We start from the raw sequence: 23,621 nt of genomic DNA, 5'->3' as shown, positions 1-23,621 counted from the left end.
TAATTTTTTTAGCAATAATGATCCTTAATTAAATAATAAAATAAATAATAAATAAATATTATAGGACACTATTACACAAATGGACTAAATTCCACAGCTCAATAAGGCTTGTATTGTAGGTATTTAGACAACGATATATATAATATATACATTTATAAATACACAGAAAACACCCATGAATCGGGAACACATATTCGTGCTCATCACACAAATAAATACCCGTACCAGGATTGGAACCCGAGACCATCGGCTTCATAGGCAGGGTCACTATCCACTAGGTCAGACCAGTCGGTCGGTTAAATGAATAAATAAATACAGAAAAACACGTATGTTATACATTTTACTTCCACCCGACTTCCGATATCGGATCGGGCAATGTGAAAACGCTTTTACACCATCCACCTAACAAAATCGATCGTAAGCAAACCGCCAAATCAAATTGAACCATAAAACAATAGAATCAAGGTCTTAAATTAACTGGATTGTGTTTATCGAATTTGCGTTTGGAGTTTGTTGAGTAAATGTTGTTTGAAATTGAATTTTGTGGTGTTGATGTTATGGTGTAGAATTGTGGAGGTAATTTGCTTCGTGGGTATTGGTTTGGGTGATAAACATCTCATATTATTGTAATCACTGTAATGAGCAGATAATGTTTGGAAAGTTCAATTTACTAGTTGGAGTACTGGGAATGTATTTGTGGGGTTTGAATTTGGCTTCAATACTATTGATCCAAATCTTGTACTACTTAAGTTGATGTGCAAGGTATATTTAAATATTGGTACCAAAACCAGGTCAATGTCGTGAGATGGTCGGACGCATATTCGCAACCGTACGGCCTCGAATGTGGCGTGAGGCAGGGCGGGCTGACCTCGCCTAAACTGTTTAACTTGTACGTAAACGCCCTTATAGAGGAGCTGAGCAGTACCCGTGTTGGGTGTTACATAGATGGAGTGTGCGTCAACAATTTAAGCTACGCCGACGACATGGTGCTGCTCAGCGCCTCGGCGTGTGGGCTCGCCAAACTCATCTCTATTTGTGAACGATACGCAGCGAGCCATGGGTTGGTCTACAACGTCAGCAAGAGCGAATGCGTTATTTTTAAGGTCAAGGGTAAATGCCCGCCAGTGTTCCCACCTGTTAGATTAAATGGCCAACCGCTAAATATCGTTGATCAATTTAAATATTTAGGACATGTGGTGAGCGCTGACCTTAAAGACGATGCGGATATTGAGCGCGAGCGCAGAGCGTTGTCCGTCAGAGCGAATATGATAGCCCGCAGGTTTGCTCATTGCTCAAAAGAAGTTAAAGTCAGTTTATTCAGAGCCTACTGTACTAGTTTTTACACAAGCAACCTGTGGGCAGACTACACGTATAAACGGTACAATGCTCTGCGCGTTCAATATAACAACGCGTACAGGGTGCTGATGGGGTTGTCTAGATTCTGTAGCGCGTCAGGGATGTTCGCGGAAGCGCGGGTAGACTGCTTTTACACCACGATGCGCAAGCGAGCCACATCCCTGGTGCGCAGAGTACGGGCCAGCTCCAACAGCATCCTGACCATGCTTGCGGACAGGGTTGATGGCCTATATTTAAATAACTGCTGCATGACTCATGTGCGCAGGAATAAGTGAGTACCTAGGCGGATTTTCTTGAATCCGCTTATTTATTTATTTATAAGAAACTTAAATATAGTATATAGTTTGCTATAATTAAATACATATTTATATATTAACATTAGCATTAAGATAAAAATTGTCACTAACACATAATGATCCAAATTGGTCGTGAATAAATAATTTATTATTATTATTATTATTAAGTTAAATTAGACACAAAAAAATGACAGACTAAAAGCCATCTAATATATTTGCTCCTTATGACTTATGACCTCAGGACTACGTATTTAAAATCTGTCGGGTTACTCGAGCCCACGGTGTATATATTTTTTATTCTTGGTTATAAATTATCTGTGTGCCAAATTACATCGGAATCTGTTCAATCATTTCGATAGAGCAGGGGTCACCAAATGGCGGACCGCAGTCCTGATCTGGACCGCCGATATATTTGCTTTTACAAGCTTTTATTTACTGTCACCTGACCGTTGTCTGTTTGTAATCAAATCTTGCAAGTTAAATTTGATCCACTTCCCGGTTGAGCTGAAAATTTGCATATATATGTAAGTCGGGTGACAATGCAATATTATGGTACTATCGAGCTGATCTGATGATGGAGACAAGAGGTGGACATAGGAACTCTGTGATAAAACAACGCAACCTAACCCCGTGTTTGGGGTTTTTAGAATTTGCTCGATGAGTATTAGTTGCCTGTGGAAAGAAAAGTACAGTCAGCAATAAAAGCTTGTACCAAAAATGAAATTTTTGCCAAAAACTTATTTTTGCCAAAACTTATTTTTGTTTTTTTTTTTTACCTTTTGAACGCTTTACATCATAAACAAAAACGTCACTGACGCGTTAAGATTCCGGACGCAAGCGAGTTAATGTAAATCTTATTAGAAAGTGTGAAGGTTACTGTGACAGCGTCCGCTATAACACCTATCATTGTCCTTGGCGCTGTGGGCACGACGAGTGACGACGCCTTTAGGTGTTCTTGGCGTTCAAAAGGTAAACTCAAGTAGAAACGGACCGCGATGGTCATTTTATTTTAAGAACCGGACCCCTGAAGAAACTAACTGGTGACTGTGCTAGAAGGACAAACATCCAATCATTTGAACTTTCACATGTATTAATTTAAAGTAGGCAGGATCAATTAATAAAAGTCGGTTTGGTGTAACAATTTTATTTGATTCGATCACTGAATTCCCACTTAGATACAACTAGATAGATTATATCGCTTATATTATGTGTAATCTGACAGCTTCGTTACGTCTTACTCCTACGGCTCAGTTGCTGGAATATCTTGCATCCTTTTTGCACTAGACTAACCAGGAAGAGATCGAGAGATTACTATAATTTTAAAAATACATAAATTCACAAAACTGCGTCTGAGCTAACTTTGTCAAAACTTAGTGAGGGTGTGTTATTATAAGATTTATAAGTATTATTTTCATAGGAATTTGACATTAATTATGACATGCCACATCTTGCCACGCAGAGTTAACTTGGTCTGACTCTACATTGATTTGACTTTTTTTTCCGTTCTGCCATAATAGTTATTTACGATACAAGTGCAGAAAATAGGAAATTCGCAACGAGTGGTGATAAATTAAATTACGTACGTAGTACGATACACGTGCGAATTACCTATTCGCACGTGTATCGTACTACGTTTTACAGTACATATGGCTCTTTAAAGTTTCAACATATGCACGGAAAGTGCTCATTCTCGCACATGTGCGGAAAAGTAGCACCATATGTACTGTAAAAAATTAAACTATTTCCATTTTGAGTGAACTTAAACCATTTTGATATGCATCAGCGCAATGTGATGTTATTTTAAATATTTTTATTTTTTTTAATATTTGGTTACAGGCCAATTCGAGTTATAGCCATTAATTCTCATTCCAATATGATACTGATCTGTCAGAGCCAAATGTGACGTTTTTGTTAGAAGGTTGACTTAATGCGCAATTGAGCAGGTCCTCTAAAGGAGATTGGAACCATCTCATATTGGAATGATATCCATGGTAGATCAAAATCACATTATATTTTTGTAATTGGCCTGTTGCTCGTTCATCTTAAATATGGAAATAGAGGAGATATTAAATATGTAGAACTTGAAGACGTGTCTGGAAACACAAAATAGGATACTAACTTTATATCGATATGAGTGCGTGTTGCTCACTCAAATACACGAGTTAGAGCATTGAATTGTAATCAGTATAATAAGGGCTAATTTAGACGGCACACGAACTTCCATGCGATTTTAGTTACATTGCGGACTATTGAGGTTACAACCAATTCGGACGACCGATCAAATACCGCAATGTATTGAAACGCATACCGAGTTCTCGCACCATGTAAATGAGCCCTTGTCTAAATTAGCGATTTTATTCTTATTACTCTAGTGCAAAAACTATAGAAACGTCAAAAAGGTTTTCTTACATCATTCAATTACGTATGTTTTAGTTAGGGTGACCAGAATGACACATACTTGCAGGATATTCCATCAAAATGACAGCTTTAAACGATTACATCAAACGATTACATTTATAATTTATTTAAAAAGCTTTATATTACTGAGGGCCTACCCAAGATGACAATCGTTTGCGCGTAGCGAACGAAATGGTAATGTCACTATCACTCTTCCATATAAGCGCGAAAGAGATACATTAGTGTTTCTTTTCTTAACGGCGCAAACCATTGGCATCTTGGCTAGGCCCCCTGATACCGGAACTCGAACAAAACCATAGAGATTGTAACCATCAACAGTCATGACTACGAACTAAATACTATTTTACATTAATTTCATATAATTCAAGTGATCTAATTTTTAACTTCTAATGTGTATCGAGTATGCTTCATGAGTATATATAATGACGCGATTATTCAAATACATTTAGAGTTCTTATTAACGTTGAAGGAATTTTCAAAGCGATGACTGAGCCGACATTTGGTATAATCAAATACCCATATCGGCTTAGGCATATTTCGCTATAATCAACATTGATTATTTTAAACAGAGTAAATAAAATTAATCAATTCTCAAAATGGATAAATAATTACGATATATTTTTTATACATAACGATAAAGAAAGAAACAAAACTTAGGTATTCCTTGAATCCATTTATAACATATACTTATACTTATGAATCGACTTATAGTTTACAATTTTACTTTATTTGGTTAACTAAGATTCAATTACATTTCTAAATATTAATTACCTACAGAGCCAAATATTAACAGCCTATAATCATATTACAATGATGTTGATTGCACTACACTTATTTATATGATATTCTAGGATTATTATATTATAGAATTTGAATAAATAAAATAATGTAGGCGATTAGGTTTAAAACGCGTCAAATAAACAGGGTTAATTAATTAAAAAAGGAACATATTTAACTATTATTTTAATTTTAATTACATTTAAGTTTATAAGGGTTGTTAACATGCGTAATAAGAATATATTTTTATTTGTTGATCACTGTTAACACTACTTGAAGAATTCTATTTGTGAGAGAGGAAGGCAGATAGCAAGGATTAGATAAGTTTACTATGTTTGATACTCATATCTATCACTCATACTTGCGTGGGCCTCCGATTGCTATATTTACATTATATGGCTACTTATCATGTTTATAGCTATGTTATGATTAATATGGTACATTGGAAAAATGCACGGTACGATATCGTCGACTTATTTCCTAATCTAAGTTGTTCTTAGCGTTCTAATGAGATAACTTTGTATACCAACACGTGTTACTACACTAAGTAGCTATTATTAAGAGGCTTAATAATATTTTCAAATTTTGTCCCTAACGCGACTCATGGTCACCCTAGTCAAATAAAAGAAGCGTATAGGGATTCTATAAGTATTTAATAATATGAGAAAATCCTAATACAACTAACTTGATAATTTGGTATCAATTTATTTAAAAGACGAAACTAAAATAATAGAATCCAAAAGGTCTTGCATACTTGAAAAAAAAAAGAACTATATGTAGAACTAAACTAAATCCCGCCATTTTTACAATATTTATCAAACTATACACTTCATGTTTGCAATCTATGCCTACCGACTTTAAAATCACTTTTTAATGATAAAGGAAATAAAGCGCATTGATTGACTTCCAAAAAAATTACATTAAATTTTAGGAGGGTACCTTACTACGAGGATAAAAACCTAAACTGTAGCTACATAGGAAAGTTATTTTGATCTCAAGTTTTTAGTTTGTTTATTAATCAAGTTATTTTATAGAATGTTTACCTTTTGTTTATGATAAAATAATATAATAAAATAATAATGTCATGTTTTTGATAAGTTGTGTTAAATTTATACTTGAAGTAAATATTTGAGAATTAAACAAAATAGGGTCTTCATTCGATAGGCTCTAGCTGGAAATAACACTGAAAACATTGTATACTTTTCATTGCAGTGTTTTATCAAACATATATTAATTGTAAGAGATGAGTAAAGTCTATGACAATTTCGTGATCCGCATTTGACAGCTACACGAGATGAGGCTGTAAGGCTCACATTATGAAGTAACTCTGGCTGTCAAAAATTTACGTTTGAGAATTTAGTAACCACAAGATATACGGCGCAATACAACGCCATTTGTTTGGGGTGTTAAACCATGAGGCACGTTTTTTTCTTAGACGTTACCTATCCCTACTGTACTGTACTGTTCTATACTTTACTGTACTGTACCGTACCGTACTGCACCGTACCGTACCGTATTGTACCGTACTGTACTGTACTGTACTAAAGTAGGGCCTATAATTTTAACCAAACGTGAAAACGAGTAAATATTTAAATGAATTATAGTGTCACTTGTATTATAGTGTTTGGAAGCCGCTACTCTAACAACCAGTTGGAGTTTTCACTTTTATCTGAACTATTAAATTTTGCTTTTTCAGCCGCCATAATAATAATGAAAAATAAATAAGTAAGAATAATAAGTACATGAATATGAAATAAGATAACGCTTTAAGAGTACTTGAAGTTATAGCTAAGAGGAAAGATTTAAATCTTGGAAGATATACAATATTAATTAAGTTAGGAAATGTTAAGATACAGATACAGACGATACAGTGACTAACGGACGGGTGCTGATCTAATTTGGAAATCTAACGGCAAACTTTGCTAGATAGATTAATTTTTACACTTAAATTTGAAATCATAACTAAGTATGTATTATTTTAAGAAATTCGAATTTATTTAGAATTCATCAATCAGACGCCAAATAAATATATATTATATTTATACAATATTAATCATTTAAATATTAATATAAGCTAAGAAGCAAAGTTGTTTATAATAAATATGAAGATTGCTGTTAGATTTCATTCAATAGTTAGAATAGTGACTAAGTATAAACAATGAAATCAGAAATGCATGTGATTTATTGTTTTATTACTTAAGTCCAATACATTTAAATGTTGGTATATCCAAATATTTTATACATAACATTTAAATATACCTTTTGAGTTTCGTAACCCATTTTTTGTCATACAATGAAAATGATAATATTTCCATAAAACGTTATTTATTCCTTAAAAATAAATATAACTACATGCATTTCTAATTGAATGATGATAAAATATTTGATGATTTGTGAAACAGTCAATCAATTATATTCCCAAATCAACACACACATTCATGAAGATTGAATAATATCTAATGAATTACTTACATTTATAGTTTATTTAGAATTAACTAAATTCATACTATCCATTTATTCAATCGCAAGCTAGAATAATAATAAAATGTAGAAATTTAAAAAATGTGACGTCATAGTTCCCTTACCGACATTAATTATTAATAATAATAAGTACATTTGTTCAAAAACTTTGTAAAATTTTGATATGTTTACGATTTTTGAGCATAAGGGAATTGATGTCGTCACATTAATGTTTCAGGCTTGAATGATTAAAATAAGATATTTCATGTCAATTTTGATGATATTGAATAAATATTAAGTACTAAAAATAATAAAATATGTTTTTATAATACTAAGAATACCTAATGTGCGTCTCTCTTCGACAAGTCCTACCAACTAGCAACACATTTTATTTTTAACATAAAATAAAATAATACAGTTTCGGTAATAACAGAGGAGTTTGCTATAATTAATTTAATTTTTTTGTGATAATATTAGAAAGTTGTTTTTGCATTGTAACAAATTCTAAGTATCTGTCATATAAACATCAGATCACCTTATGCATACTATAATTATTTTTAACGCAAATAAAAAGATGCAAAATATCGTAAACGTCCTTAGCTGACCGCCTATAGTATAGTAATTGTAAATTAAATATTAAATTTACAACATATTTATTCAAAACAAATATACATATAATAGTTCAAAAAACCACAGTCATGCAATACATGTATGATTAAGTCTCCAAAAGCTATCTTACATAAACCACAATATCAATATAGCTCCACGTAAAGAGATAATATATAAAACTAGCGAAGTATATGTATATCCTTACATCTAATGATATGTATGTGATATCGGTTCCTTTATTGCTAACAGTAATATGCACGATATAAAATATAACGCACACCTAGTACTAAACACATTGACTAGCGTTCATGACTGAATTGACATAAAACACGTGCTTAATAATACAATTTTTAATTTCGCTTTAGAAGCTGGCAACTTTGTACAAACTCGTCATTAATAAATGGGTGTCAAAAGCAGTGATTTGCTCGAGTTAGAACTTATATTTTAAATTTTGTGCCTGTATTTATTGATACCACTTTCGTTTATTCAATGTCTAGGAATATTTTTACTTGGTCACTTAAAGTATAAATGTGTGTACTTTCATTTTCTTTTTCCTCTTTTTAGCTTTGACCATTTTCTTACAGTTGCCTCTACTAATGTTGTTAGGAGTGTATACTATTTATGATCCTTTATTATTTGAATTCGTCGTCATTCTTGTATCTTAATTTTCTCCCTGAGTTAACTTTCTTCACATTGTCTTGTGTCTAAACCATTAATATTATTAATATGTATCTATAAAATGTACAAATCACCGTTTACCACACATATATTAGCAGAACTTAATTTTGTCTTTTAGACATTCACTCAAGTACAATTCAAAGAATTTAATCATCATATTCACGTCAATTGCACCCACGAACGCTTTACTAACGACAAATGTCACCTTGTGCTACTAATTAATTGAATTTCGGGAGAATTTGACACAAAAATTGACTCTAAACTTACATTATATTTTAAAGTGTCAGTCAAAATGTCTGATTAGACCGCTCTACGGCGGATATGTGCACTTTGTATTGTTATGTTATATGTGCATAACAAGTTGTGCGAACAGAAAGTGCAGGAGGAGCTCTAACATTGCTATTGTACTCTCCAGGCTATGACTAAGTCCAACACTTCAACTCATACGGTACCATGGTATATTTAGAGTAAAGTACCCAATAACGTTCCCTGAGGCACTCCAAAATTGTACGATATGTACAAGCGATTTCGCTATTCAATCGTGAATCATAATTACTTTAGAGCGATAATTGAACGTGTTTGGTAACTTGAATTAGTATAAGAGGCATTTAATTTCTCTAATACTATGGTTTTAAAAGAGTAACCATATCCAAAGCTATAGCAAGGTCGCTATGTATTTTAGCAATTGGATTACAACATAACATATTGTTTAGACATTATTGTTTTCATATCTGGTTGGATTGAAGCTTTTATTGTTTAAAACAGAAATATTCGAATGAATGATTATGTGACCTCATGGTATGTTATCCGCACTTTTGGATACAATTCTTGCATAATTCTAGTACAGTCCTAATTACTTTAACCACGGGGAGTTAATCGGTACCTTACATTTCGTGGATCTGTCGACAGAACAACTGATTCCCTAGCAGTCATCGATTTAACGACAATATTCATAATAGGTATCACTTTTAACTTTATACACTCTTTCAATTGACATATCGGGCGCGTCACTTTTTCTTGTACAATTATCTTTAGTTTCCTTTAATTTGACTCTGTGATACAGTCGACCGTAATAATCCTCGGAGAGTAGAAACAGTTAAAATTTTGATTCAAATGTCATGTTTGGGATCGATATGCTTAAAAGTATGACATGATTTATCGTTACATGTTTCAGCAGGATGTTTCTCTCCACCGAAGGATGCAATCTCTTATCCTCCCGCGTTTCTACCGTCAATATACCAAAACACAGACTACACTGTACACTTAGAAATAATTTAAAATTACCCTTATCCTACGTGAATCAAAAGATTCTGATATGTTTCGTTACCTTGGTTGCAACTTTATCACAAGTTGGTTGAACCTAAATTAATTGATATAATAATTGAATATGTTTATGAGAATTGATATAAGCAATACAATAGATCTTATTCTAATATTGCTGATAGAGCATAGGATACATCTTAATCTGAATCTTAAATAGAAAAGATATATTCACAGTCAAAGGCGACAAAATGACGGCAATGAACTTTATGTACAAAACATATTATATGTACTTTTTGATAATTTTACTTATATTTTAAATAGGTAATATGATTAAGCGAGTCTATCAACAAATAATTTCGGTCACTTGTCAAAACATTTACAACATGATAGCGCTTGAATTTTCTAACGCGGTATTATTCAACAATGTGACAAAAATTAGCTACAGTAAGTGCCAGAAGATTTGTAATATATATGACATCTTAGGCCCTCACGTGGTTTTGAGTGCGTTGACCCCACTGCTCCCCAAACATTTATATGTAAAAATAAACATCTACCTTAAACCGACACTATTTGCTACCTAGATTCTGGGAATTTAATGTACCATTTAAATATAGTTTGATCCGATTAATAACTATGTCTAATCGAAGGCATAATCAACAGTGGTATTAGTATATCCAGAACAATACAGATCAACAAGAAACACGCAACTGCTCGCCCCGCAGCGCACGCCGTGTCCTTTTTTTGGAGTATTTTTGACGTTGACTGCCTGAGATTTTACATAATTATGAATGTAAATTCCACTGCATATGCATAAATATTTGAAAGAGCGTCATTTGTCTTCTCAAGATGATAAATCTTATTTTCCCTTTGAAATCCATGACGTTAATTCTCAATTGCCAATAAGCCAAATTAGAGCCCAAATGCCAAAAGTAAGTGGCACTATAAAAAATATTTGTTAGATACTATAAATTGAACTGCCATGATCAGTTTCTAACTTTCTACTAACAAGACTACCCGTGGCAAGAGGCAGTATTTTCGTTAACTCGTCATTATCCATATACGCAATTAAAGTGACATCATTACGTGTATTAGTCATTTGGGACTTTACTTTGACAATTTGACTACATGAATGAGCTATCTATAGCGCTAATGATGTATGTCAGCAACCTAACTCAGTTTTTCCTCATGAATTATCGTTAGGAAATAATCAGATTAATATTTTTTTAAAGTGGTTATGCACAGTTGCAGTTTTAATTATATAAAGCGTAATCATTTCCGTAAAAGACGGGGTCTCGGACGCGACGAGGCGAGCAGCGTAAAATTATCTACAATACGTTATTTATTACAAGCACAGCTATAATAGACATCTAGTCAGACACGAAACAACCGCCGCCGCCGCGGCTCAGTGATCGAAGTTATACCCAAATATTATAATTACACAACAAGTAAATTCAAAAAAGACAACAACACCGAATGATGGCTCTAGAAGCCTTGCCGGAAGGGGTTCTTAACCGGGGCCGGTCCGGCGGGAGCGGCCGGCGCGGCGGGGGCCGCTCGGAACGGGTTCGAGGCCGGCGGCTGCGACGGCAGTTGCCGTGGCTGATTGTACTCCTGTTGCTGATAGTCCTGCTGATACCCTTGCTGTTGCTGCTGGTCATAACCCTGGTTGTAACCCTGGTTGTTCTGGTACCCACCCTGCTGATACGACTGGTCGTACGAGTAGCCGCCCGCGTCTACGCTGGTCTCCTGCACCTGCTGTCCATCGACGTTCGAGTACTCCAGATGATTTTTATAGTCACCATTCACTGCCCGCTGCTCCTGCAGGCTGTACGTCTGGTACTCTTTGTCAGGTGGATCTGCCATCAATATGTTCGCTTCGTTCTCAAAAGGCTTGAAGTCATAGATGTGCCGCAGGTACATGAGCACCGGCGCGTACAGGAGATTACTGAATGCTATGAAAAGGTTGAGTGCTGTGAAGCCGATTGCTTCTACAACCTCACCGGCGATGATAGGGCCAACAGCGTACGCGAACGAGTACGAGATATCGGCGATAGCGTAAATACTTCCATATACGGACACATAGCGCACATCTACTAAGTAGCCTAGCGTTGGTAGCAAAGCTGTGTCAATCAACGCTATTCCAAAGCATATTCCACAGATTGGGATCATCAGCATCTTGTATGAATTAGCGAATGGGATGATGAAGCAGCACAAACCTTCTAGTGCTAACCCACCTGCTGCCATCAACCACTGGTGTTGAGGGTACTTCCTCGCCATCTTAACCGTTATAATCACCCCGAGCACGTGCGGGAAGAACGCCGGCAACCATATCATGCCGATCTTCCAATTATCTTTAGTGAGGTTATCTTCCATCCAGAACGAAATAGTCGGCTCGAGGAAAGCCAAGGCCACGTTAGACATCATCAGCGCGCCGGCACAGACGGCGATATATGGGTCCATGAGAAGTTTCCAGATCGGTGTACCAGCCACCTTAGGCTGGTTGGCTTCCTTTATTTGCGTTTTGAGCGGTTTCATCACAAGTAATAACATAAATCCGTCAAGAAGTGAAATCAGAGCCAGAATTAAAAATGGTACTTCTTTTCCCGCAAACTGATAGAGTGCTCCTCCAAAAGGCGGAGCGACGAGACATCCGAAGCTGATGAAGGCGAGTGCAATACCTAAGGCCTTAGACCGTTCCTGCTCCTCTGTAAACCTGTCAGCAATCATCGCCAGACCTGCCGTGTCCGCGAATGCGGAACCGACCCCCTGCAGACTCCTCGCGAAGAACAGCATGCTGTAGCTCCGACCGCACGCGAATATTGACGTAGACAAGAACATTATTATGAGCCCGATCATCATGGGCACATCGTATCCTATACGATCGATTAAGGCACCAGAAAACGGGTTGATCATGAGCTGAACGATCGCTTTTGAAGCGAAGAGCACGCCCGTCGCGGAGTCTTGGCCCTCATGCGACGCCGGTATGATTTTGGTCGGGATGATGGTGCGGTTGCCTTCTATGATGGGGTCCAGAGTTACGACGTGGTCGTAGCCCGCCTCGCCCCATGCGCCGATATAGCGCAGGTAGTCGGGGATGATCGGCACAATAACCATGTACAGCATGTTGTCTAAGAGCAGCGCTATAGATACGATAACCAGGATAATCTTTCTCTGCGCGCTCGGCTCCTGAGTCTTCTCCCAAACTATCTCCCGCACTTCTTTCACCTCTAGATTGACCATGGGGATGGTGGTGTTGTCGATCTTCTGCCATATCGATTGCGGTCCCTCAGCCATCTTGAAGGTTTCTCACAGTTTTGGCTAAATACAATGTCTGTCGCGAGGATCTGTTACCATATTCGGAGGGGCCCGAGTCCCCGTCCTGTCTTCTCGTTTCTGCGTTTCTCAGTGATCATTGGCCCCGCCTCCGACGCGACCCTTCGGGACTTCGGAACCTGACAACAAACAGAAATGATCATTGAGTTATCATTTCGTTGGCAAAAACGGGGCGGGTGAGAATTGTTTCAAAAGGATTTTGAGTCGATCTTTGTTTCTGTTAGTTGCATGGTTCCTTAGTCCCGAGCGGTTAAGTCAAGAACTTCTATCCAAAGACGATTCAGAGTCCTTTTGAACAAAGCACGATTAAATTTTGACATTAGAGGGGTACACCATTAACACAAATAGGGTCATAACAATTGACGAAAAGTAATAATTTGTAATCATAAATTAGGCACTAAAAACCTTGAATGCCGAAAAGATCCATCTGTGTACGAACTGTACGATTGTTTTTAACGCATAGAAACGCAGGTAAAATATTATTTAAATAAAAAAGTCTATCTTCGCAATTTGGTACAATAGTCTTTCTTAAAACATGTGTCCCGTCTGGAGCAGTGATAATATCGATGTATACGAGTGGATGTACATTAATAAACTGTAAAAAACTTTCATACCGATAATTTTGATTGCGAATTCAAATACATCAAACGATACATAACCTATAACGTTTAAAAAGGCTCTCTTTTTTACAGTATTAAAATAACGTGCATGAATTTGTTTCATCGCTGAAGGGTCACATGATAATTGTAAGTCCACGTCCATCTTTCAATTATGCATTATCTGGGAGGCATAACGGCCTCTTTGCAAATCCAATTTGCATGAAGACGGTGCTGGGGTCATTCCCATCGCTTAGGGGAGTTTATGTTTAACCGAACCAGAATACTACCATACCAACATCGAAGTGCAGACCAAAATTGCGATGCGGGTGAAAAACTAGAGTATAAGTATGTCAGTATAATGCGATCTAGATACGTCGGAATTGAATTAATAATATTTAAAAGTAATCCTCGATAAAATTACTAAAATGAGTGACATTCGCCGCCGCATCACTTGCGATTATGACGTTCATTCCGTTCATTGTTTCCGCCGCTGTATCTGTCAATTTTCTTGACAAAATGAGTGACAGAAATAACGTCACAATCGCAGCAGTAATGCGGCGGCGAACGTTACTTGTAGGAAATTTGTTGTAGAAAATTGACGGGTACAGCAACAACGACGCCGAAACAGTAATGCAGCTGCAGTTGACATCCGAATGCCACATTTAACAGTATCCACAGTTTCTCCATATAAACGTACTCCCTATTTTCCTCTCTGGATTGACATTATGGAAATTGTTTTCACATATTTTGATGATTAACTATAAATGAATGTTGACGGATTGGTGGCCGGCGCTTTCGGATGAAAGAAGCGCCTGGCGTCCGTTAGCTCGTTGGGTGGATGACATCCGAAGATTCGCGGGACACTTCTGGATGAGACTAGCCCACGACTGGAATAAGTGGCGTTCACGAAGAGAGGGCTATGCTCAGCAGTGGACGACTGGAAGCTAAATGATGATATTGACTTCTTTCGATTTTTTGTGTCAAAATAGTAGCAAAAATTCAACATATTTTTAATAATGTTAATATCCAGAGAGAGAGGAAAATGGGGACTACGTTTGTACGAAAAGGCGTTTCTGGAACGGCCGCGGCCTATCCTCTTAAGCATTGCTGACAATTTATATATTAACCCTTATCACTCTGTAGTTAGAGATCTCAAGATCAATCTGTTTTGTTCGTATACGACTCGCCTAAGTTGGCGTATTTATGACAATCCACGAGAAGAACCAAAATGGTGGTAATCGAATCTGTTCAGCGCAGTTTTTGTGCGAACATTTTCTTATTTGAGCTAAACGCAATTTATTGACGACAGGCGGTGAGAAGAGAAAAGATTGAGTAGATTTGGAGTTGGTTTTATAGAGCTGTAGAATTTAAAGTGCACTGTGGAGAATCTTGCAAGTACCATAGTGATATCTAGTTTATAAAGTGTACACTAAATATACAGGGTGCCCGTGAGCATTGCGAGAAATTTTAACGGTGCATTCCTGATGGCAACAGAAGTAAAAAATGTTATATGACCTTTTGTGAAATTCGACAAAAAAAATATATATTTTTTGTTTTTTTTTCCTTTTTTTAAACACTCCTTTACATAAAACGTATTTTTTATTGATAAACATATAACCTAAAATTAAGCAAAAGTTTTTAATTTTATTTGGGGGTAGCCTCTCGAATTTTTTTTTTTTATTTCTCGATGTCAATCAATAGGTATGTCCAGACTAGACCTCAAAGTGGCAATACCGCAGTCAAAAATGTGTTTTGTACCGACTTATGGCTTATGGCGAAAGAATGATTTCGAAAAACATTTAATTATCTCTGAAACTAGGCCAAATCCAGAAAATTTTATGTGAATTTTAGTTTCTAAATATTACCAGGAATGCTTAGTTAAAATGTCTCGCAATGCTCACGGACACCTTGTATATAGGTACATAAATGTCTAAAATATATCTATTCCCACAGTAATCTCATAAAGGTAAGGCTAAGGTGCTTAGAATAGTGAGTACTAAATGATGATAGATTTATACATTGAAGCCAGGATATGTAACCGAGACTTTGGGGGACCTGAAAATTTGTCTCACTTAAAAAGTTATTCTAATTACCCAGTATCTCAGATAGCTAGGTATAAATAAATATCTGTCTCATTTATAGAGGGTACCAATAATAGAGGTGAGAACATAGGTTATTTCAGTTATAGAGTGGCGATTTTGTTAACTCAGTATGAGTTTGAGAAAGCTTATATTTATTTTGAGTAAAAATACCAAAAATTTAATTTGATACATCAAATTTTTCTACTTTCTTTAACGGATACTTAGTATCAGGGCTCGAACAAATGATGCGGATGACGCAAAAGTGACGTAATTTTGCACACAGGATGATGTTTGTATTTAAACTACCGTGGCATCAGTGACATGTCGCACTAACTAAATTAAAATTAAATTAAATAATCATTTATTTCAGGCATTTACAGCCCATATGTGGGTTAGTAACATACAAAGTAAATAATAAAATTAATGTTAAGACTTACAGCTCTATATAACCTAACATGCAAAAACGAGCTAGGTGCGCTTCGTAACTGCATGGAGAAATTATGAATGAATTAATTGATAAAGTCACCATGCACATTTACAAAAACCGGATGAGCTATACTATTTTAATTAATCACAACTATAATTTTGACTAGAAACAGTGGTAAAATTGGCTAAAAGACACAACAATTCAAATTATAAAATTATGAAGATTTAAAAAAATAATTAAATAATTCAAAAAATTATTAAAAAATAATAATTCAAAAAATAATTACAAAATAATAATTCAAAAAAAATAAAATAAAATAATAATTAAAAAAACAATTTAAATAAATAATAATAAAAAAATAATTTAAAAAAATAATTATAGTCAGCAAAGATTAATAAGAGTAGAGAACTAACAAAATAATCGTAAATAATTCCATGGAATTTAGATGACAGGGTGATTTCTCGAATAAAAATTATCTCACGAAACTTGTTACTGTAAGCATAGAGGTATACCCAAACTTAGAGTGCTCACTCCATGGGCGTTTCTCACAGCGTTTCAACCGCTGACAGTCCCCTGCCCACATTTATGATGAAGTTCTAGAAGATCGGTGGGTCAGTTTTAATTTCATTCAAATAAGAAAGGTACTAGTGTACCGTAACCAAAAATGGTATACGAATCTTGGGGAACTTCGACATAAACAGGAGACTGTCAGCGGTTGAAACTTGAAACGTTCTAAGAAACACATGAAAAATAAAAATAAATTGACGTCATCGGTATGATTTGTTCGAGTCCTGCTTATTATTATTATTATTGTTTTGTAGTTATCTGAATTATAGTTTTTGTTTTGACATTTTTAACTAACAATATATAACTTTTTCTTTCATATTATTTCTCTTCAACCACAAATATGCTCGAAAATGAGAAAAATATGATAATAACGGAAACCTTGTAAGTTATAAGGTCTGATCATATTCCAATTCTTAATATGACAGCTTATATTCCCCACGTCTCAATCTTATGAAGCCTCATTCGTGCGAATAGATCAAAAGAAATAAAATAATCATCTGTTTATGAAATATGAGTGACGGGGGAGGGGCCCGATATGACTCGAGAAAGTGGCAATGGTTCCTAATTGAAATTCGTAAAATTATACTTCAATTTTATAGGATAGGAATTGTTTTTAACAAGTGTTAGAGATAAAATAATTTTAGCCTACGCACCCCTCCCCAGAGTACTTACGCCCACGTCTTTCAAAATATCTTACTTTTCTTAAATCTAAATATCAGTGTCTTTATTCTATTTTGTCTGTTAACCTTTAAACCTTTTAAAACCACTCGTTAAATATATTTATTGAAGCCAAAGCTCCAGATACGCCTGGCCGGCAGCCAAGTGGGGCAAGTCAAGCGCCAAGTTCTTGACATCCTCCAACCGATGGCTCTCAGACTTGGCCCGAGCTTTAACTTTAAACTTTGTTTGAGAATATTGAATCGACTATATTCTAGTGTTTTATTTCGCGACTGTATCGCGTATTGATAATATTAATTGATTTTATAAAGTTAAGTATTTTTTTTTAATTAAAAGTTAAAAATGTAGCCTATTAAAATATTCGGTCGACACCCGATTCATCAAGATCGGCTCAATAGTTTTCACGCTACGGTGGAACTTATTCATAAAGAAAAAAAATAGACGAATGAATATATTTTATTTCATCCATTTTCAATCGCCACATTTAACAAATATCGAAGGAAAATATTGTTCCATCAGCATATCCACCCTAACCCACAATTATAATATTATTTTAATGTTTCCACCCGAGGAAATATGGCGTGCTTTCCTATCGTGCACCATAACTGATTACATCTGCCCCTTTACAAATACAGTGACATTTCATAAGCCTTATTCCAAACATATAAGGTTCACTTATGATCAGTGAAGTTGTACGTGCCCTTGGGCATCGAGTGCTTGTTCGTGCTAGAGCGATGAAAAACGCCCCTGCGTCGCATGTTCGAGAGGCTAGTATGTAAGGGCGTTATTCAATGGTCAACTAGTAATTAGTTTATTTGTTTGTGAGTCAAGGTGTGTTTTCACGGCTTTAATAGTCTTGAGAAAGTTCACTCTAGAGCTTTCTATTGATGTATTGTATGCTTAAACTAAGTAAATGAAACTATAAAGGTAAATAAATTTGTATTATTTCAGAGTGCTAAAATTCAAAGAGTTCTTTAAATAAATCCCACGCCATCATGTCAAAAAATGCCTTACATAATTTTGGAAAAGAGCTGATACCCTAAAACCACTGAATCGATTTTTATCAATAATAGTTAAGAAACACCGCAATGAAACTAGCTTTCACATAAAAACAACCGCATCGAAATCGGTCTATCCGTTTGAGAGCTACAATGCCACAGGCAGATACACAGACAGACATTGGCGTCAAACCTATAAATACCCTTCATCTTGCGTTGGGGGTTAACAAATAAAGTCTACTCTACTCGTATTTTGATTATATCTCTATTACTAATCCACTAGATGGCGCCCAAACACGTCCAAGTCAACAGTAAGGATTATAGATGGCGCCCCAAACACGGCCAGGTCAACAGGAACGATTATAGATGGCGCCCTAAACACGGCCAGCGGCCAGGTCAACAGGAACGATTATAGATGGCGCCCCAAACACGACCAAGTCAACAGTAAGGATACAGTCCGTTACAGAAAAATGTGACTCTGTTTTAAATACTAATATAGTGTATTCGACTGGGAAGCCGAAGTGACGGAAAACCATGAGCCAGATGGTCGGACGACATTAGAAAGGCGGCAGGGTCGACCTGGCATAAAACTGCCGCATACAGGACAACATGGAAATCCATGAAAAAGGCACATGTTCAGCAGAAGACGCGAATATGCTGAGAAGAAGAAGAAGACTGTAGGTTATTAGGTGTAGGTTATCGTAACATAAATTACTAACAGAGAAAGACAACATAACCCTATAGAAATTATAATTAATACATATAACTATACTTTAAAAAATATAAAGTCTGCTACTGTTGATTCAGTCTTCAGAACTTAATCTAAAAAGGACATATCATTTCGTGGAACTCTCAGAAGTAAGGTCTTTCTTGAATTACCCAGCCACGAAGAGCAACAAAGGCTTTCTCGTGGAGTGTTTGAGATCGCGTTACCCGAGAATCCCTTGGGTACACAGATGGTTTACGTTACCCTTAGTGCAGCTGAGGCGAGTACACCTTATACGTTTACGGGATTTCTGTAGAAAACTTAACATTATTTTTAGAAGATACAAGCATAACGTATGAAATACTAAATAAAAAACCTTTCAGCCGGGCTTAAGTTTACACATGGGCAGATTTTTATTTATTTCGTTGTTAATTCTTTTCCGTCAGATTTTGATAAAATTTTCATTCAGAGCGAAATAAACACGAACTCCCTATTTAGAACATTTTTCTAAAGTTTTGTTTAGTTACGAAAATTCCATACGTTTTCGTAATTCAGACGATTTTTTTTTAGGGATATACCTAAAGCTGGCCATACAAACTAGAGTATACCTGCGCAGTTTTGCCTGTACAGTTCACCTGCACAGGTAAAGCTGTATAGGAAACTGCACAGTCGAATGCCACATACGCTCCGTTCTGCCTGTACAGTTGATAAAACTGCGCAGGTATACCCTAGTGTGTATGGCCAGCTTAAAGGCGGAATTGCGCTAATGTGGAACTCTATCTATTCATAAAAATCTGACTTTTTTCGTCTGAAAAATCATCACATTTCTTGTCTGTCTGTCGTTTTCTGTCCACCCTATTCGATAGTCTATTCGAGACATTTTAGTAAAACAATTTGTCGCAGGTGTAGTTCAGTCTGAGCAATTTCCTGTCTCCGTTTAAACTGCAGCAGCGTCCGAGATAAAGAAAATGTTCACGTAAAAATTTATGTTTCGGTAAAAAATTCCAGAAATAATGAATTAAATATGACATCAAAGTTGTAACGACTTTATTTATGGGCTTTGCTAGTGTACTTACGCCATTATTAAACCGCTATGAATATCAGTATAGTTTGATAGTTTATTATATATTAATTTTTATTTCTTTCTCTTGATTTTTTTAAAACACTTTTTGTAAATGATACTTACAGTTACGTTTGAAAACATCGAGACAATCGAGGTGCCAAAAATATGTTTAAGTACATGACATTATGGCGTAGTGTATACATATTTTTGGCACTTTGTTCGTATCGATATTTTCAGGCGTGACCGTAACAACCATACAAAACGAATACTAACCCATTTCCCAATCCCATAGAAAATTATTTTACTGTTCATATCTTTCGAAAGGTTTTACATAATGAACAATCAAATACCTATGTACTTATTTAACAAAAAGTTTACTCCTTTTTTTGAGGAAGCCTTACAATTTACAGCACAAACTAAAAATACTAGTACCTAAGCACACTCACCTAATACTTATTTAATAAAAAGTCTTCTTCTTTTTTTAAAAAACTTATAATTTCCAGCTCAAACTAAAAATACGAATAAGCACACCTGCTTTGCTAGTCTCGAATAATTGGACCATTCGCGGTGACCTCGGGCCTCGGGGCCAGACGGGTCGATAGTGGTGTTTAAAATAACATGCGACGGGTTTAACATTACTCCAGTGAGCGCGTGTATAGGTTTTTTCTAGGAGTCAAACAAGCACACGAATCGTCTGATGGTAAGCGATTACCGTCGCCCATTGACTCTTACAACACCAGAGGGATTGCGAGTGCGTTACCAACCTCTAAGATGGGGGTAAGCTATTTACTTGAAGGTCACAGTTCATTCGACAGTTATGCGAGGCAAGAAGTTTCTGGAAAAATGCACAGTTCATTTAGATACCTAGTAAATTATTGTTATTCATTTTTAGGGTTCCGTATACAAAGGGTAAAACGGGACCCTATTACTGAGACTCCGCTGTCCGTCCGTTTGTCTGTCTGTCCGTCTGTCATCGGCTGTATCTCATGATCCGTGATAGCTAGAAAGAAAAATTTCAAAATTTTCACAGATGATGTATTTTTATTTGCTGCTATAGCGACAACAGAAATACATCATCTGTGAAAATTTACCGGTTTTATTAATGGATATAATTATGATTCGTCATTACAATTTTGCAATTAGCAATTGATAATCAAATTGTTGCCAGATGGACGCGGGTAGACATATGATAACGATAAAAGTAAAATTTTACTTTTTGGCACCGCTCTATAAAAAGATGGAGGCCTTGTCATACATCCTCAGAAGGCGGAATATAAATTGCTTTTATCACATCATAAATTATAGATAAAGAGTTCGACATCGACATGTAAGAATAGCATATATGTTTGTTTTATCTCCTTGTGTCACATTTCAAATTTTAATTTCAACTTAATCATACCTTTTATGTAGATAACATTATATTTTCTGAGGAAAGTTAACTCTAAAATTCTTCTAGAGCCTGCAGTTTATAAAATTCCGGCACGATTTTTCTTTTTTAAGCCTGCTTGGCACATTTTTCCAATATTTTTTCGTATAACTTTTTCGCCGTTTGAAATAATCGGGTCTTTAACAGTGAAAACACCGGGAGACGGGGCTGGAATTTGAATTAGATGGGGCGCTAACTAGATTTGTATTAAAGCAAACAGAGGTATTGGGGGCGGAATTACTATGGTGTTAGTCTGCTATGTATCTGACACAAAATCTTTTTTGTAATAATTTTTGTGGAGTGTATTTGTATGTATATCTAAAAAAAATAGTACGTTTTGGATTGGATCATTTTTTTTTCTATTTATTATTTAGATAACTTTAGAGACTTAAATCAGTTAGGTATAAGGTACAATGGGGCTGGCATAATCATGTACAGTCGACGTCACCAACATCTTTACAAGCCAACATGCCAATAATATATTTACACGCCTCTATGACACTGACTTTAAGGTCGCGTTGACATATATTTGAAATGTTGGGTTGTAAAGATATGTGTGTACTCGACTGTACATGTTCATGTACATTATTCTAGTATTCTTACATGTCTACTCATGGAACTTGTACTGTTTTAAAAACATGATGCTAACGCGTAAAATTTTAATTATCTATGTAATTTGGCAGAACTCAGAAATAGTTTATTCATGGCAAAAATATACAGATAAAAAAAGGAACAAAAATAAACTTATACATAACACATTGCAATTAACAACGTATAACATTTACATTACATGACACATATTAGCCACGAAATGGTCCCGACTCAGCATGGTGTTAGCCTGGATGGTCCAACGCTGGTCTTCCGCCCGGGCCATAAACGAGTGCGGCACGAAAAGACTTACTTCTATCAGATGTATCATACAGTTGAGTTCACAAACATCACTCGTACAAGCCAACGTTTCAAAAATATATTTACACGCCTCTAAATACACATAATCGGTTTCTAACCACAAGCAATATTTTATTTTCAAATTTGACACCTTTTGTCATTTTATTACAAAATTTTCCATTGCAATCACAAGGTCCAAAAGAGATTTGTTAACTTCAAACAATCATACTGTTATCGCCATTTAATAAACACTGTAAAACGTAGGTATTTGACTCTCCAAAATCAGTAAGTGAATTACGAAAATTAACTTCACAGGTATACAAACGTTAGAAACACAAAAAGAATGTATAAATGTTTGAAATGCCCGTTCATTTGGCGTCGGGCCCCTCAAAGGGCAGGTGGGGAGAGGTAGGGCGAGGTAAATTGAGGGCCCGTGCCCTCAGGGCCACGGGGGTGCCAGCTTCAGACTCGAATCAAACGTGCTGTGAGAGGAAATGCAGTCTTTTTAATATACAGTACTGACGGCACAGAGGGGTTATGTTAAATTGTGTAAAACTTTAGGTGAGCTGAATCAAACGTAATATTTTGAGAGAAACTATAAGGACTTAGTATTTGAAATTTTAAAACGTATATTAATTAAGCTGCCGAAGGTTAGTAGTGGCAAATATTTTTCTATAATTTAAATAATTTTTATTTTTTATCACTTTTAGCGTTCTGTACAAGCGCCGAGGGCCGCGCGTGGGAAACGGAGTGCAAGAGCGTGGCGATCGGCAACGGTCATCAACCAGTCGGCGAGTCACCTCTGGAGCGAGCGAATGCCGCTCAGAGTCAATTTTCTGCAATATCGTAATTTAAATTGTGAACTTCAAAATAAATTTATCAAACTATCGCTGAAGTTCTTATTGTCCGCCTGGACAATAGTGGCGACCGTGACAGGACGGAACCAAAAATTCAGAAACGGAACTCTTATAGTTTCGACATGTCCGTCTGTCTGTCCG

General features: G+C 35.9%; 2 protein-coding genes across 2 annotated transcripts in view; one reads left to right on the top strand and one right to left on the bottom strand.

Moving 5' to 3' along the window:
• Positions 1–983: 983 nt before the first annotated feature.
• On the top strand, positions 984–1,631 carry LOC133516180 (uncharacterized). Its single transcript, XM_061848965.1, has one exon. It carries the CDS (start codon positions 984–986, stop codon positions 1,629–1,631), a length of 648 nt encoding a protein of 215 aa, XP_061704949.1.
• Positions 1,632–7,210: 5,579 nt separating this feature from the next.
• LOC133515725 (vesicular acetylcholine transporter) overlaps positions 7,211–23,621 on the bottom strand; it is a 79,466-nt gene continuing 63,055 nt past the window's right edge. The window contains exon 3 of the mRNA XM_061848287.1: positions 7,211–13,309. Coding sequence (XP_061704271.1) covers positions 11,340–13,151 — 1,812 coding nt within the window. The 5' untranslated portion in view covers positions 13,152–13,309 and the 3' untranslated portion in view covers positions 7,211–11,339. The remainder of the gene's footprint in view (positions 13,310–23,621) is intronic.

This window comes from Cydia pomonella, chromosome 3, assembly GCF_033807575.1.
Source record: "Cydia pomonella isolate Wapato2018A chromosome 3, ilCydPomo1, whole genome shotgun sequence".
NCBI lineage: Eukaryota > Metazoa > Arthropoda > Insecta > Lepidoptera > Tortricidae > Cydia > Cydia pomonella.
Note: the sequence above shows the minus strand (reverse complement) of the source record. Positions and strands in the feature narration are given on the sequence as shown.